At 56.5% G+C, this 16871-nt stretch overlaps 1 protein-coding gene across 1 annotated transcript; it reads right to left on the reverse strand.

Annotated features, from left to right (window-relative positions):
• Positions 1-5725: 5725 nt before the first annotated feature.
• Positions 5726-7615, reverse strand: OLIG2 (oligodendrocyte transcription factor 2). Its single transcript, XM_028113866.2, has 2 exons — positions 7526-7615; positions 5726-6772 (listed from the first exon to the last, which is right to left on the reverse strand). The coding sequence occupies exons 1-2, from the start codon at positions 7613-7615 to the stop codon at positions 5726-5728; spliced, it is 1137 nt and encodes a 378-aa protein (XP_027969667.2).
• Positions 7616-16871: the final 9256 nt, after the last annotated feature.

The raw sequence follows: 16871 nt of genomic DNA on the forward strand, positions 1-16871 counted from the left end.
CGGAGGACCCCAAGTAAAGACGCAGCCTGCAAAGCCAGCGCCCAGCTGGGCGGTCCTGGTTAACCGCGCCACGTCCAGGGGTTACAAACGGGGAGCCCGCGGGCCAATTCGGCCCACTTGCTTGTCTCTGGGGCTCTGGGCGTGCGGCAAAGTGGGGCCCGAAGTCCCCCATGAGGAGGGCGCGCACCCCCAGTCCCCGCGCCGCGCCTGACGCTTCCTCGGGTCATCCAGCAGCTGGACCGCGCAGGTGTCGGCCTGGCCCCTGCAGGCATTTCAGTTTGCGACTCCTTTCCGAATAACCTTACGGGGTGTGGACTGCACAACGGGGCCAGGGCTATGGCAGCTGTCTGGGCACCGAGCACAGTCACTGTCGGCGCCGCGGGCCGTCCTAATATAGGGGCCGCCTCAGCTCACCTGCTCCGGCCCTTCCTCCGCCCGCGCGCCCACCCCAGCCAGCTAATTACAGCGCCTTTCGGCATCGGCCGCCGCCCAAATGGGGGCTTCGGGGACAGATGGGTCCAGGCATAAAGAGGGAGCACTAGGAGCGTCACCTAAGGGGGCTGGGGCGGGGAGAGGGGCGGGCAGGAGCTCGGAGAACTTTCCAGGCGGCGCTGAGACAGTCTGGGGCATCGATGCGGGGGAGGGCCTGGGTACGGGTGGAACGACATCATAGAGGTGTGCTCGAATTACAACGTTGCCTCCTGCATTTACTAGCTATCTATGCCCCTGGGCCATTCGCTTACCCGCTCTGTGCCTCAGTGTCCTCGCCTGTTAAATGTAATAGTAACAGCACCATCCTCAAAGGGCTACGGTGAGAACTGAATGAATTAACACACTAAAGGTCTCAGCCCCGGGCTCTATACCAAGGAGCCTAGAATACTTGTTGGCGCCTCCTCCGCTTATTATTAGTATCCTCAATCTCCCAGGAATGCCTCCCCGCTGCCTCCTTGCTCCCAGATAAGCCACATATGCTCCTCATTGCAGAGCCCCCATCCTCCCGTCAACCCGGGCCGACCTCCCAGGCCTATAGCAGTGACGCTGCCCCTGAAGAGAGAGATGGGGAGTAGGGATGTGAGTTCTGGGAATCCTCAGAGCTCCGGCCCCCCATATCCCGGTCATTAGGTCCCCATTTCTGTCCTGCCTCGAGTGGCCCTTCACTCTCTCAGGGGGCCCCAGGGATGTAGCCTATGGGCTGCCTCCAGCCTCCAAACCAAGGAGAGGCCTGCTGCCTCTTGCCGTTAATCGGGTCCTTCTCCCCAGCCAGGGTGGGATTCAACGCAGCAACCACTTATCCTAAGAAGCATCCGGCCTGATTCTGGCCTCCCTTATGGGTTTGCAGAGACAATGACTGAGGGGGCCTGTCACCAGCCAAGGGGCTTGAGACCTTTGGTGTAGGGCCCCTGTCAAAGATTCCCCCCCACATACATAATCCCTCCTGGTACTGTGAGGCACCTGTGTGGGGACCAGGAACTTGGCCCAAAGTCTGCACTAAAAGAAGGACTTGAAATAAGACATGGGGCTTGTATAGAGGAGCCTTTGCTTTAGATGAACTTCTAGGGGGCACGAAGGTGTTTACTTATTAGAGGGAGTTCAGGTTGATTGTTAGGTACTTTCTGCCTTAAGGGAAGCAGGCAGACAATTCTCCAGCACTTAGAATGTCGAAGGGGCTTTAAAATCCAATGCACTGGCCCTAGAGCTCTTCCTTGGTTCCAGTCTGGAAATGAGAAGGACAGGTCCTACATGCCATGTGTGTCCCTTGCTTAGGTCTTCCTATAGCCATCCTCATTGGGAGTGACACCTGGGGTCTCAGCAACACCTTCCCAGACTGAAATGTACATGGGGTCCGAGGGTTTGCTTGGTCCCTGGTCTCACTGTCCCAGGAATGTGGAGTTTCCACTCTATGGGTGCCAGAGGCATTGGGCAGCACCCAAGGAGTTCTGGCTGTCCTCCAAAACTGTGCCCAGGGAATCATCATTTCTCTGTGATTCCTGCCCAGTAAGGGAGTGAGGAGGGAGGACAGGGCTCTGGAGCACAGAGGCTGTGGAGGAGGCTCTGCCCCTTAACCTCAAGCTGAGCTCTTGGGGGGAGGGGGGTTGGGGAGAATCTCAGAGACCGGGTCTGGTGCAGAAGTCCCTGGCTCTGCAGCTCGAAACCAGGGGGTCACGTGGCAGGTGGGGAAGCTGAGATGTGGTTCAGTGCAGGATAGAACCTCTGAACTGATGCCCCCAGAGAGGGGATCTGCCCTGACAGTGCCCTGCAGCCTGGGCCAGGACTGGACTGTTACTTTACCTGCTTTTCCTTTCCCCTCTCTCTCAGTGGGAGGCCCGCCCCCAATTAAGGACCCTGGGAAGTTTGAGAGTTTGCATAACATCTTCTCCTGCTCTACTCTGAAGCCCAGCGGTGGTCCTGAGTGCCCCTGCCCCCACCAGTCCAGGGCCACCCTCCTGCTAGGAACCACCAGCCCTGGACTGCTGTGCATGCTCCCGTGTGTCCATGTGCACCTCCAGCAATGGCTGAGGATGCTCTTCTCTCACACTTGGTGGCCAAGATCCCTGGCTGGGCCCGCAGTTTAGGCGGGTGACTCCGGGAAGGGCTGGAATCCTGGCTGGATCCAGCTCCTTCTTCCTTGGAGGTCCAGGTCTAGTCTGGCTGGCAAGGCGGCTGGACTCTGGTAGCAAGTTTGGGTGTGAGGGGGGCAGGGAGGGGAAGGCTTGATTTATCTCCTTTCCTTTTATGCCCCTCTCTGCATACACCACGCACACCTGGAGCCCGTGTTAGGACCGCCTAGGCTTACAGTGGGTGAAGGAAGCCGCTACTGCCAGCGAGCCCCCAACCCCGTTCCCTGGGTTCTGAGCTCCCAAGTTCTAGCCTCTTCCAGTCCTTCGGAATGTATCTGCCGCTGGAACCCGACCGAGTTCTGTATTCTTAACAAATTTCGTTTCAAATGGGATTTCAAAATAAAAGTTACTAGATCCTGCCTTACCCTCGTGTTGGATTCATGTGGGGAGCCCCTGGTCCCTGTCCCCTTCCTTCCTCTTCCCCAGCAGCTCAGCCTCCTCTCGGCTTTCGGCCTTTGGTGAAAAGCAGAGTGAAAGGAGGCCTACTGTACTTGAACTCCAGGCACCTGCTGTTCGGCCCCGCAGCTCAACACACCTACTTGGCACCCAGGAGCACCGGACCCGAGCTGGAGGATGGAGCCACCCTCAGTCCTGCGCAGGGAGAATCCGCCTGGGCCAGGATCAGGGGCCTCAAAAAATGAGGTTAGGACTAGGGAAACCTTCTCCACCCCCAGGTGTCCCAGGTACGGGGACTGTCCACCAGTGGCCACCAAAGACGTTGCAGGTGAGAGGCATCAGGACTGGGGAACTGTCCCCTGCGCCCGTACCAGTCGCTGCTTTCAAGGGAGCACCGTCTCCCTTAAGCCCCGCAGGCCGAGGGACTGCAACATGGTCTGTCCTCCTTGACCAGAAAGGCCGAAACTTTTCTATTTTTACCCAGAATCTCTATTTTTTTTTTTTTTTTACCTAAGTTCTAAATGTGCTTTGCAGCTTTGGATTGCGAGGAACCCAGGGACTGCGAGAAGAAAGGTGAACGGGGTGGGGGGGAGCGGGGAGGGCACGGAGGCCCGAGCATGGTTCAGGAAGAATCTCGCTCCAGGCTGGCCGTTCTCAGCACCTAACACTTTGCAGTTCAAGGCCGGCGTGGGCGCCCGGGGAGGGTCGTGCACAGCGCGCGGAAGGCAGAGAAGGGTTAGCGGATCCCAGGCCCGACACTCCCGTGGCGCTCTGCCCGGAGCGCACCAGCGCCGCGGGCCGGGGGGCCCCAAGTGGTCGGTCCGCAGCTGAAGCCTAAGGATGCCACTCGAGCGGGGTGGGGGTGGGCGGCTGCTTCTGAGCCCAAAGGAAAAAAAAATCCCGGTAGGAGTGGAGACCTGAGCTCCGGGACCCCCAGCGCAAGGCATGGGCCTCGCCCCCTTGGCCCCAAATTCCGTGCATAGGGAGGGAAATTTTCATTTTCAACTAACTCAGTCCTCAACCGAAGGGAAAGAGAGTTCCGGATTAGGCGTCGGAAAATCAAAATAACAAGAGAGCTGTGAGAAACACCCGAAGAGGTGCTCAGAGCACGTTTTAAAGAGAACGTGTGTTCGTTGGGGTGGGGGGGTTGACGGGAAAATAGTCAAACACATCCCTCATCTTTCTCCAGGGTGAAACCAACGGAATGGTCCCCAGATCCGGCTCCACGGGAAAGAGTCCTGCACCCCCTTCCCTGGGCGGCTCCCCGCACCTCCTCCCACCCACACGGTTGGAAAACACCCGACTTACTTTACATTTTATTTAAAATCTCAACACTCGATCATTTATTTCGTTTTTTGCAACCAAACAAGTAATAAATATTATTTAGCACTTTTTTTTTTTTTTTTACAAAAATAAAACAGATGATACACTCTCTGCAAGGGACGGCGGTCAGAGGAGGGATGTTATGTGGCAGATGCCGTGAAGCCCATATTGCCACGCTGGGAGCGCCGAGCCGGTTTGCGAGGACGCAGGAAGCACGTGGGAAAGTTTGTCATTTGTGTTAAACGTGGCAAAAAGAAACCAATATAGAGGGAACCCGGCTTCGACTCCGGAGGGGCTCGCAGTCACGTGAGCAAACAGCTTAGCAGCACGCACTTACCTCATTATTGATCATATATTTACACATCCAAGAAAGAAAAAATTAAAAAAGCCAATAGAACTCCCAAATAACCCAAACTATATTCACAGCACATGCCTCTGAGTTCTGTCAAACCCTCAGGTATCAGAATGACTGCCCCCAATCAGGGAATAAACCAAATCACTTTGTGCTTAGAGACGAAAAGAACGGGAAGGAGGGAGAGTCTATTTTAAAATAACTAAAAACAAAACAACAACAACAAAAAAACCACACCCGCCCCCAAAGTCGACAGTTTTAGATTCTTCCAATCCACAAGTGGTTCTATTCTGACCTTCTATAAAGCTTGCTCGCACTGTTGAAAAAGGAACATAGACAGATTTATTAGAAAACCCCAAACCCCCCAAACCAACAGGAGCGACAGGGAGGAACGGGCTTTACCCAGATTGGACGCGACCGTAAGTGCTTCTGGTACCGAACGCCAGCTTCCAACTAACCCGTGGCCCCTGGCCCTGGGGCAGGGACGACCCCGGAGGCCGAGGCCCGACGGCCGCTCGTGGAGCTCAGCTCCCCGCGAGTCTCCACCCGGCGAGAAAGGAGGAAGGAGAGACAGTCGCCCACGCTGTCCTCCCTCCCTCCTTCCCCCGTGTAACGAAGTGCTGCTCGGGTAGAGTGAGGAAACCACCGTTTTAAGAATCCACTCTTTCTTGGGAAATGGCGGGGGGCGGGGGGACGTCGAGGGAGGGATGCACCTAGCAGTGCTTTCTTACAAAACGGTGTCTATCGGAGCAGCGCTGTTTAAAGCCAGAGAGGGCTGAACCGGGTCCCAGAGCGAACGCCCCTCTCACTCGCCACTGTTCAGTGCGCCCCCCCCTTTGCTCCTGTTCCCCAGTGCGGCTACCGCACCAACGCCCCCACCCCCACCCCCAGCCCAAGGTCCTGCGCTCCTCAGAGCTAAGCTCCTGGGGGGGGGCGTCCCCCCCCGCCCCCCCCCCCACCCCGGCGCCGGCCAGTCCTTGCTTCCCCACAGCCTCCTGGTCCCTCCGCTCGCCAGAGCGCAGCGGCGCGGGCCAGCTCACTTGGCGTCGGAGGTGAGGCGCGGCAGGCTGCCGGCGCCCATGGCCGACACGTGGTGGTGCGGCGGCGGCACCTGGCACATGCTGCAGGGGCAGGGCATGCCGCCCCAGTGCTGGAAGCCGCCGCTGCCCCCGCTGCCGCCGCCCCCGCCCCCCAGCGGGGCCGCTGCCGCGGCCGACGGGGACTTGAGCAGGCCGTGCGGGGGCCGGATGGAGCCGACGGACGACAACCCGGAGCCGGGCAGGGAGGCGCTGGACACGGCGGCGGCGGCCGCGGCGGCGGCGGCGGCGGCGGCGGCGGGAGGCAGGATGGGGTGGTGAACCGCCGGGTGGTGTGCGGCGTGCGCGGCGGCCGCGGGGTGCGCCGTGGCGGCGGGCAGGGGCGCCGAGTGCGCCAGGCCGCCGCAGGCTGACGGGTGGAAGCCCGCGTGGTGGCCGCCGTAGATCTCGCTCACCAGTCGCTTCATCTCCTCCAACGAGTTGGTGAGCATGAGGATGTAGTTGCGCGCCAGCAGCAGCGTGGCGATCTTGGAGAGCTTGCGCACCGACGGGCCGTGAGCGTACGGCATGACCTCGCGCAGCCCGTCCATGGCGATGTTGAGGTCGTGCATGCGCTTGCGCTCGCGGCTGTTGATCTTGAGGCGTAGCTGCTGCAGCTCGGGCTCTGTCATCTGCTTCTTGTCCTTCTTGGTGGACGAGGCGGCCGCCGACGAAGTGGACGACGACGTGCTGGACGAGGATGACTTGAAGCCGCCGCCGCCCAGCTTGTCCCCGGGGTGCGCGCCCGCCGCGCCCATGGCGCCGCGCAGCTCTGCGCTCAGCTCTGGCGGGCAGTCGCTCGGCGTGGACGAGGACACTGTGCCTCCCGTGAAGCCGCTGCCGCCGCTGCCTTTGCTCCGGGCGGGCAGAAAAAGGTCATCGGGCTCTGGCGACGACGGACGACTGGACACCAGGCTGGCGTCCGAGTCCATGGCCCCGAGGGATAGTCGCAGCTTTCGCAGAGTCCTCCCTCCCTCCCTCGGCCCTCGGAGCTTTACGCACGCCTCCTGCGAAGAGGAGAAGAAACAGGAGAGAGAGAGAAAGAGAGAGATCGAGCGTGAGGCATTCAGAAAGAGAGCGAGAAGCTGCTCCCGCCTGCACCGCAGCGCGCGGTGCAGGCGCGGGTGGCCGGTCGCTCCGTGTCCACCTCGCTGTGTCTGGCCTTCCTTCCAGCGGCACGCAGGTACGCGCCAAGTAATCCCCCTCTCTCCCTCCCACCACTCCCTCCGCTCTCATCCACAGGTTGTTTTATTCCAGGGAGCATTGGATGCCCCTCAGTGAAGGCGGCATTTAGAAGGCTCTGTGCCTTCAGTTAGGAACGGGGAGGCTCAGTCCCCAGGGCTGGAATGGCAAGGCAGGATTTTTTTCTTTGGGATCGTGGAGTTCTAAAGAGAGAAGTCTTTATTTGGTTTCTCCAACGCATCGACCTTATCTCCATCGACACCGCGCCACAAACACACACAGGCACCCAGCGCCCACGAGCCTAGATAACATGCGCTGCGTCCGGGGGGCTGCGGGGAGCTTGCCAGCGGACCCGGACTTGGCCAGAAGGAACTGTGGTCGCCCCGACTTCTCGCATTTGGGCGAAGGGGATGCTGCGATGAGTGTGGGGAGAGTCAGCAGCGATGGCACTCGGCAGACCTGTCGGGTAGGGGCGGGATCGGGGCCCTCTCCCACGGAGCTTCCTGGGTCGCAGGCGAATTGAGGGGCGTCTGTCCCCGGGATATAGACTGGGGCTGCTGGGGGGCGGGGACACTTACTGTGGATGCAAGGAGAGGAGCTCGCTCCCAAAAGCCGCAGCGGAGAACCGGGCTCCGGGCGCCGAGGTCGCGCTGGTCTATAATAAGCATCCGCACCTTTCGGGGCTCGGCCGGTTTTTATAGCCCGGTGGCGGCGGCTACCGAGGCGGCGGTGGCCGAGGCGGGGGCGGGGAACAATGTGCGGGTCCTGGAGGGGCCGCCGCGCCAATGAGCTGGGCCCGCCCGGGGGGCTGGGAAGCTGATGTCATCCGGGCTAATTCCGCTCAATGAAACTTGCCGGGTCCGCACACGCCTCCTCCGCGCTCACAGCCAATGGGCGTCGGCGGCCGGGAGATTCTTGGGGAGGGACCGGAGGAGGAACCCGTGGAGGGGGTGTGAGAGGCGAGGGGGAGGAGAAGGGCGGGCTTGCCGGGGAAGTACCGAGGGCAGAATAGAATGTAGTTAAGATGGAGAGAGAGAGGGAGCGTTGTCAAGTTTCTATGAAAATACGGTGGCCACAGAGTCAGGCTGGGGGATGGGGTGGGCTGGGGGTTCTGCCCACGAACTAACCTGATACCCAACGCGATCGGATCTTTTGGGGATGCGCACGAAGAACCCCGGCGATTCCGGAGCTGGGACTGGAGCCTCCTCTTTTGCTTTTCATCTCTCTCTGGGGTTCTCGCGGCCTGTCCCTGTCTTAAGGGTTTCATCAACACGTGGGCATTTTGAACCCCAAATGTAAAGGACAACCAAGCACAAAGCCCCGACTTTCATCTCAAGCTAAGCGCGCCTCCGGGAGCTGGCGGTAGCGGCTCCTCGGCGGACGGCTGGTAGCGCCCCCAGCTGGGGGCACGGCCTTGCGAGGCAGAGGGCGGGGAAGGAAGTAGGGGACCTACTCCTGAACGCTGTTTTGAAAGAAATCACAACTCTTCATAAAGTCAAGAATGTAGACACGGGGACGAGATATTTCCCCACAGTAACCACACTAACAGAAGGGCAGAGTCTAGAGCCCAAAGTTAAGAGCCCCCCCCCAATTTATTAGCTCTGTAACCCGTGACGGTATTTTCAGCATCATTCTTGTGGTCATCACCACGCCATGGAGTAGGAGGGAAACGCTAGTTAGTTTGCTGGGGGGGGGCGGGGAGTCTAAGACCTGTGCAAAGACTTCTCCAGGCCTTGGGCCAGACAGTGAGATCCAACTCCTCAAGGCCGTGTTCAGACACATTGTAGCAATCACAGCTTGGCTGCGATACCCAGAAACTCCTGCCCATGAGGGATGAAACCTGGTTTTAGAGAAGCAGCTAACTGAGGTAGTTTAGTGAAAATCCACCCATTTTAGGGATGGGAAAATCAAGAGACTGTGTCTGCAGCAAGCCTACAGAAAAGAATTGCTAACCCTTTACAGTGCAGATGCCTACATTCCTTACAGTAGTGGCAGCCCTGCGTTTCTAACTTGTTCCCTGAGCTGGATTCCTTACATCCATACCGTTCCGTACAGAAGTCTGGTTCTGCACATCCGGGACCCTAGCCCTTAATCTATACAAGCACATACACAAACACACCCCAGCCCTCCCTCCTCTGTTTAGTCGTTGTTGGGGAACTTTTACTTTGCATGTATGGCTGGAATGGCGAAACAGTAATTCGCCTTCAAATTGGAAAAGCACAAAATAAACAAATACAAAAATAAGCCCACGGTGTTGCTCCTGGCGTCTGGGTAAAACGAGGATAGAAAACCTAGCCGGCTCTCGCCTTCGCCCCCTTCTCATGCTTTCTGGAGCATTATTTTTCAACCCGCGTGTTTCCCAGTTGGCTCTGCAGCCATCCATTAAATATGTACTTAAAACATGAAGAACTGAAGCGTGGAGATATGTCGGGCAACGGTTATGGAGGATGACCCATAGCCGCTGAATTAGGAGAATCTGTCACATGGTGGAACTCAGGAGGCGGGGGTGGGGAGCAGGAAGAACTTGGGTATTAGAAGCTGGTTCCTTTGAGCCTCTCTGACCACAGACAGTGAGGACATTCTGCGGAATGTGAGCTGTGGGCCACCAGCCGAGGCGTGGACTTGTGCGCACGCCTGTGTATTTAATAAACACCGGCAGGCGCACCGTGCACGCGCCTGGGCTGCAGACGCTGAAGTTAGTCCAGAGGGTGGCACGTGTCCTGGAGCCCCGGTTCCTTCTTTTGTTGCTTGCCACCGGCAACTGTCCTGCGTCCTGCGGTCCGTGAGAGTGCGCGGTCTGGGGTCCTTTACGTGCTTTCTCCAGTAGCTGGAGTTGGAAGCCGGGGCGAAGGTTGAGGGGCCCATTCTGGCACCATGCGTATTTAGAGCCTGGGAGGGCAGAGCCAGGAAAGCTGGCTTACTCGCCGGGTTCCCGCATGAAAGCGCATACGGATGCTGCAGGCCCCAGCCCTGTGCCACTGAGCAAGGTCAGGGGTGGCTGTTCTGGGCTGTGCAGCGGCACCTCGCGGTCCTCACTCCCCACGCCCGGCTGGCAGCTCTAGGCTGTAGACCTCTTCTACCGGCAGCATCCCCCAACATTCTATGGTTGCCAGAAAGTTGCTCGTGAGGTAGGGGTAGTCTGTGTCCCCCCCCCACCCCCCCCCCCCCCGGGCTCCTTGAGCCCAGGGCAAATCGGTGGCTGGACTCATCTCTCTGGGTCTCCGAGTCCTCCTACCCCCTCCAGGAATCATTGAAAACAAGAGCCTGGCCGTTGGCGCATGCCCTCGTGCGTCCTGGAGGCGTCCTGGCATTTGGTCTTGAGCCCCCGCGCCTGGTCTGCATGTCCTGAGTGGGTCCCGGACAACGCCGCAGCCCCTTCCCGCGAAACTGAGTGCTCACTTGCCTAGGCTAAACGGCCCGGCTCCGCGAGTTCCTGGCTGGCCCCGGCATCCAGAAAGTGTCGGCCTCCTCCGTCAAAACGGAAGACGTGTTTTTCCCTCTCCTTTGTGTTTCCCTCCCACAAAAGGCCGGGTGCGCGTCGGGGCCGGCCTTTGCTCAGTCTCCTGGGGGCCCGGGAGGAGCTTGTGCCAAATCGGCCAGGGCGGGCTCACGCGGGGCTCCAAGGGCTCAGACCTCCCACTGCTTCCCGGGTTCCTCTGGGGCCATTCTTCTGCGTTCTCGCCTTGCCCTTCCCCAAGTTCCTGCACACATTCAGGCAGCAGCTCGGCCACACTGCCAAGGAGAGCAGTGTCCTTGCTCAGGGCGAGCCAGGGCTGACGGTAGGAGGCGAGGCTGCGGGCACTGGAAAGGAAAGGAAACGAAAGGAAACGAAAGGAAAGGAAAGAGCATTCCAGCAATCGCTTCAGGTCCGGAAACCAGAAGGGATGAGGAATGGCAGTGTTTGGTGGCCAAAGGAGAGCAATAAGACCCCTCAGGAGAGCTCTGCAAACAAACAGTATCTGTCTTCCTTGTAAGACTCAGCTCCCAGAGAGGTCCAGGGTCATCCCCGTCTGGGACCCAGCGCTGAGCACAGGGCCTGACATGTGGAGGGTGCTTGATAAATACTTCTGAATGCACAGGCGTGCAGATGTGCACATGGACTGATGTGAAACATGACTGGTAAAACACATGTAATATTCCATGTTCACAGTAAACCATGAGGTCTGTGATCTGGACTGCCAGAATATGGCAGGCTTTAGAATGACAAGGGTAGTGACTTCCATCTAAAAGCCACCTTAAAGGGGGTTAAGCTGTGCCAGACACTTAGTGGGTCTTGACAGACTTCATCTCTTTTAATCTCTCACTGGCCCTAGGAGGATCATTTGCATACTTTACTTAGTCCCATTTTGCAGACTGGGAAACTGACTCTCGGGAGAGGTGTGGACATTTGTTCAAGGTCCTGGGCGCAGAGGAGCAGGTCCAGGCATCAGAGATTGAGCCGCCGTCTTGGGTTGGCTGCTTTCGGCCTCAGATTCTCATTCCTAAAATGAAGGTTTCTAGAAGATACTGTGACCTCTAAGGGTGTGTCTGCTGCAAGATTCAGAGGAACAGGGGAAAGTCGAATGACATCGTCCCTTTGCAGTTTCTCTAGTCTGTCAATACTCAAGTTGTTGGAGTGCAAGGCACCAAGAATGGAGGGGCCCCAACCTGTCAGCAGAGTCTCAGCCTGGGCAGAATCTGGAAGGAATGAACAGGTGCTTGGGAGGAGGGGTGCTGCGCTGGGAAAGCCAAGGGGGAAATGACAAACAAAAAAGCCCCCAAAGAAACCCCAAAACTAATAGCCCCTTCTCCCTCATCAGCTCTGCCCTCAGAATCACCCACCTCCATTGAGCTAGCAAGACCCCCCGGAAGGATCAATGCCACTAAAGTCAACCTGGACCCCCAAATTCACCATGGAACGAAGTTGGGAGAGGACTGAGGGGCGACTGGAAACCAACTTTATAGATCTCATCTCACAGTTCTCTCACCCAAATTGTACAACAGCCCTTCGGTGTTTAGGAGGGGGCGGGTTGTTCCCATTTTACAGATGAAGATATTGAAGACTAGAAGTCAGGGCAGGGGCTGGGTTCCAGCCCACTGGATCCCAAGTCCCAGGGGCTTTGATGCCTTAGTCCTATCTTTCCCATCGGCTCCCTTTCGGGTCGGAAAGACTCTAGGCGCCTCCCCTATCTCACCACCCCTGCCCCCTTGCCCCAGGGTGCAGATGAATCCAGAGGGTGGAGGATCGGAGTGAACAGGTTGGGGAGCACGGATGCGGGTGTCCCTGGTCGGGTAGCTGGCCCTGAGGCGAGGTGCGCTGCCCTCGGGTATAGGGTGATGCGGACAGAAGGGACGAAGAGACCCCCGATCCGGTCTGGGGCTAAGACCCTGGGTAAGAGGAAGCGCTGGAGAGAGTCTTCCAGGCTACAGGTGACAACAGGGCGCCGCCGGCTTCCGGAGGCAGGACGTGCGTGCGCTCCCCGCACTGCGCAAGGACCCCGGGGCAGAGCCGAGACAGCGGCACGCGTGGAGGGCGCCGAGCGTCTCAGCTCCAAGGGCCTGCTGCTCAGCGCCGAGCACCGGTCCAATGACCTGGCTTGCTGCGTCGGGAAAATGGAGCGCTGTGACCCCTGCCCGTCGGCCTCAGGATCCAGCCCTGGCCTGATCCCTGCCGGCTTCTCCCGGGTCTCCCGCGCCCTCTATGCCTTTCGCGGGACCCGGAGCACCCGGCGGCTCTGCTCTTTCCCCCACCTTCGCCCACGTGCTCCTCTACACCTCGAGCCCTCCCTCCCACCCGTCCGTGCCTCCTACTACCCTCTCCCGGGCCTGCCTGGGAAGGCCCCCCGTCCCCCTCCTCGGGCCCCTGTGGCACGCAGAGCTCTCCCCAGCCCCATCAGGGTTCACCCCGCTCCGGGGCGAGGGTCTGGCTCCCTCCCCGCTGGGAAGCGCCTGGGGGTCCTCACCGTGAGGGTCCTCACGGTGCCGGAACTGGCTTTGCATCTCTGGGGCCCGGAGCAGGGACAGGTCCCAGAGAGCTCAATAAACCGAAGTCAGGGCCCCAGATAAGACAGTTACCCGAAGAGTTTGAGCGGAGTCTCCACACACCACAGAAGACTACGATAACAATAGCGTCGGAGGTGCAAGTTTACCCCCTCGTTAAACCAGGTTCAAAACTGCCGGATGAGGATCGTGCGGCTCACTCCTGGCTCTATGCGGGGCGGGACGGCAGACCCCCCCCCCACCTCCCCCAGGCAAACAGGTCAGCTCGGGAAGTGAGGGACGGGAGATGGGCCCAGGCCTCTGCCCGTGGGCTTTGGGCCTCACCGGGCCCCGCGAGAAGGGAGAAGCGCTCGCGACAGGTGCGTCAGGGTCCCAGGACCTGGGGGCTGGCGCCGCCGGGGATCGGGGCAGGTCCCTTCGACGCCCGGCGCCCTCGTCCGGCTTAGCCCGAACGCGCTGCCGGCGGGGAACTCCCCAACCCGGGCTCCCGGACCTGAGCCCCCAGCTGCACGCGGACCCGCCGCCGCGTGGCCCACGCCTCAAACTGGCCACCACGCTCGGCCCGCGGCCCGCACCTTTCTCCCGGTGCGGACCCGCGACAGTGCCCAGGTGCGGCCCCGGCCCCCTTCACCGCGCGCGCGGCCTCCCTCTGGGGTTTGAAGAACGCGGTGGAAAGACAGGAGCTGGGCACGTTCTGCTTCTCTTCTTCCTCTTTTCCTTTGTGCTCTCTTCCATCGCTTCTGTTAGCCCCTCCTCTTCCCTTCTGCTTTCTCCTTCCCCTCCGGTTATGTATTTGTGAATCTTGTTTTTGATTTTCCCTCCTCACTGAAATGCAACCTGCCGGGCCTCAGGACCCGCGGAATCAGCATTTGCAGCGGCGCTTGGTGGAAATCCAGAATCTTAGGCCCACCCAGACCCAGTGAGACATAAGCTCCATGAACCAAGCTTCCCAAGTCATGCGCGGCACATTCGAGTTTGAGAAGCATTGCTCTAGATCTTTTGGGGGCTCGTCCTCAGGTATGTACCTCGTCTTCCTGAAGGTCCTTGAGTCTTCCAGTCCCAGACACACACCCTGGCTGGGGCTGACAAGGCTATTTCCTGGAGATTCCACAACACCGCCCCAGCCATTTACATGGTTCTCACTCAGCCCCTTGACCTCTGTTAAATAAAATTTAGTACACACTTTAAAAAATGCATGCCCGTTGTAAAACAAACAAAAATAACTTTGAAATAATACAGAAGGCAAAATCACCAGCAGTCCAACCCTATTCCCCTGCAACAAGCCACTGTCAAAGATTTGATGAGAGTCCTTCCAGACTGTATAAGGCTTTGTAACCAGCTGCTTTCATTTCTTAGCCCCTCTTGGACGTCTTTCCACATCAATACGAGATTCACCTGACCCCTTTAAAAGTAGAAACCTGCACCAGTCCATCCCCTTTAGATCCTCCCCTTGGTTGCCTGTTCAGCCTCGAAAAGCTGGTCAGCACCAGAACCCCCTGAAAACATGTTTCTGCTGTGTGTGCTCTTGTGGCGGGAGGACCATGGGCGCAGGGCTCCTGCCTGACCAAGCAAGGTAGATGCTCCCCTCCTGGTCCCTGCTGGGCTCTCTGCAGCAGCAGGTTCTCTTCTAAGGAGTCCCTCCCTCCCAGCAGATGTAGTGGGAAGAACTGGTTCCCACTTTGCCTACAGTCCAATGTGGAGGAAACTGAACCCACACGGCTGAGACTTGGATTGGCTCAAGGGACGATGTTCAGTGCGTGAACAGAGCATTCCTCCTCTGGGACTGTGACCAGGGCAGAACTTGAGGTCCGGGATTTTGGAAGATGCAGGAGTTTTTAGATATTCAGTTTTCTTATTCTGTCCTCACTTCCAACCCAAAAGATCATCCACTCCTGGGTTGACTCTAAGGCTAGGTCTAAGCAAAGGGGCCGTTCCATTTAGGCAATATTCACAGTTTTGACTAGAAGAAGAAAAAGAAGAAGAAGGGAAGAAGGGAGAGGAAGGGGGGGAGGCAGAAGAAAAAAAAGAAACCACATCATATAAACTGGAATTCTCTCTTTTTTAAAACATGTTTTGAATAGGTACATGCCTAAAATAATACTCAAACAGTATAAAGAGTATTTGATTAAAAGTAAGTCTACCCTGGTACAACAGACCTCTTTCCTCTACGTCTCCAGAGGTAACTACTGTTACAGTTTCTTATATATTCCAGAAATACACACACACACACACACACACACCAGTACACCAACAGTACACATATTTACAAGACAACTTCTTCTCCAACACCCTCACCAGGGTGGTCAGAGGTACAAGGAGCCTCTCCTCATCTAAATGAAGACAGTTACCCCCACCTTGAAGGCAAGCATCACAGCATCAGAATCTGAGCACTCCAGGTGTCCTGATGGTAATTTTCCTGCTCCCCTTGGTCACAGAGAAACTAGGACGATCAGAGCCCCAGGTAATGAGAGATCAAGGAGCTTCCTGCTCTGAGTCAGCTTCTCCAAAGTGTCCCCAAGATGGGACTTTTAGTCACTGCCCCCAAACTTGCAGGTGAGTCCGTTGGGTTTTTTTTTTCATATTATAATTGCAATGTCAATAGTATGTCTTCCCTCCTATCTGGAGGGCAATCGTACTTTAAAGAGTATATGTAAGAGCATGAGATGAAGCTAGTTAGTTATTGTTATTTTTGTTTATTTGTTGAACAGGTAATATATTCACATAATTCCAAATTTTAAAAATATAATGAAATGCTTGCCAACTCTGTCCCCCAGCCACTCAGTTCCCTTGCTTAGTCACCACCTCTGTCATCTGAGAGATATTCTCTGCAATCCAAGCAAATATAAATGTATATTCTCTGTTTATACAAATGGTAACAGACTATACATACTGTTTTCTCCACCTTGCTTTTTTCAGTTAATATCTTGGACGTTACTTCTTTTCAGTGTGTTAAAAGCTCCTTCCTTAAAAAAAGGCATCCTTCCGTAATATGGACATACTATAATTTATTTAGCTATCGCCCTGTTGAAAGACATTTAGATTGTTTCCAGTTTTTTACTATTACAAACAGTGCTGCAGGGAAATACCTTGTAAATTGTCATTTGCATATATGCCCTAAGGATAAATCCCTAGAATTAGCATTATTAAGTCAGGAAGTCTGCGCATTTGTAATTTTGATAGATGCTACCAAATTGTTACCTAAGCAGTGTCCAAATTTGTGTTGCAGTGTAGAAGAGGTCCTGCTTAGCTGACAGCTAATTTAAATGCTCAGTTTTTATTTTCCCGAGTCCAGGGAAAATGTGATCTCCAATTTGAATGTCAGAAAAGGTGACGGGCTGACCATTGTGAAGGATAGGATAATAAAATGTCGTTTCCCCCTTTAAAGCATCAAGCTACAAATTCTAATAGATTTCAACATCTGGTACCATTTCCAATCCTTCTCGAGATTTACTAAAGACTTTTTCCACGTAGTTGGAAAGTGTGCCGATGCATTATATTGGCCAAGGAATATTTATGTTTCGAGCATTGCAATTCAACAGATATCGACTGGTCTCCTTTCCTGTGCCATGAACTGTCTTGTGCCAGGGGTCCAGCAGCGACAAAACAGGTAGCATCTCTGCTCTCAAACATGTTAACAAAAGTAATACTATCATGATGACTAGCATAATTTATTTTGATTCTCTCAACAGCCTTGTAAAGTGGTTAGAGGGACTGTATATGATGAACCCAGGCCTCCCACCCAAGTCATATGGCAAATGCTGCTGGGTGTTCCTCCAGATCTGTTCCACTTTCTGTAGAGAAATTCTGGTTGGACACAGGGCCACCCAGAATATGGACAACATTTCCCAGCCTCCTTTGTGACCAATTTCAGGTCAGGAGGACATAAACAGAAGTGGTGTGTGCAATTTCCAGAGGCTTCCTCCAAGGGAGGGAGCATGTCCCTCT

Source organism: Eumetopias jubatus, unplaced genomic scaffold, assembly GCF_037043125.1.
Source record: "Eumetopias jubatus isolate StellerSeaLion01/CBP00866 unplaced genomic scaffold, mEumJub1_p1.0 scaffold_1, whole genome shotgun sequence".
NCBI classification, from domain to species: domain Eukaryota; kingdom Metazoa; phylum Chordata; class Mammalia; order Carnivora; family Otariidae; genus Eumetopias; species Eumetopias jubatus.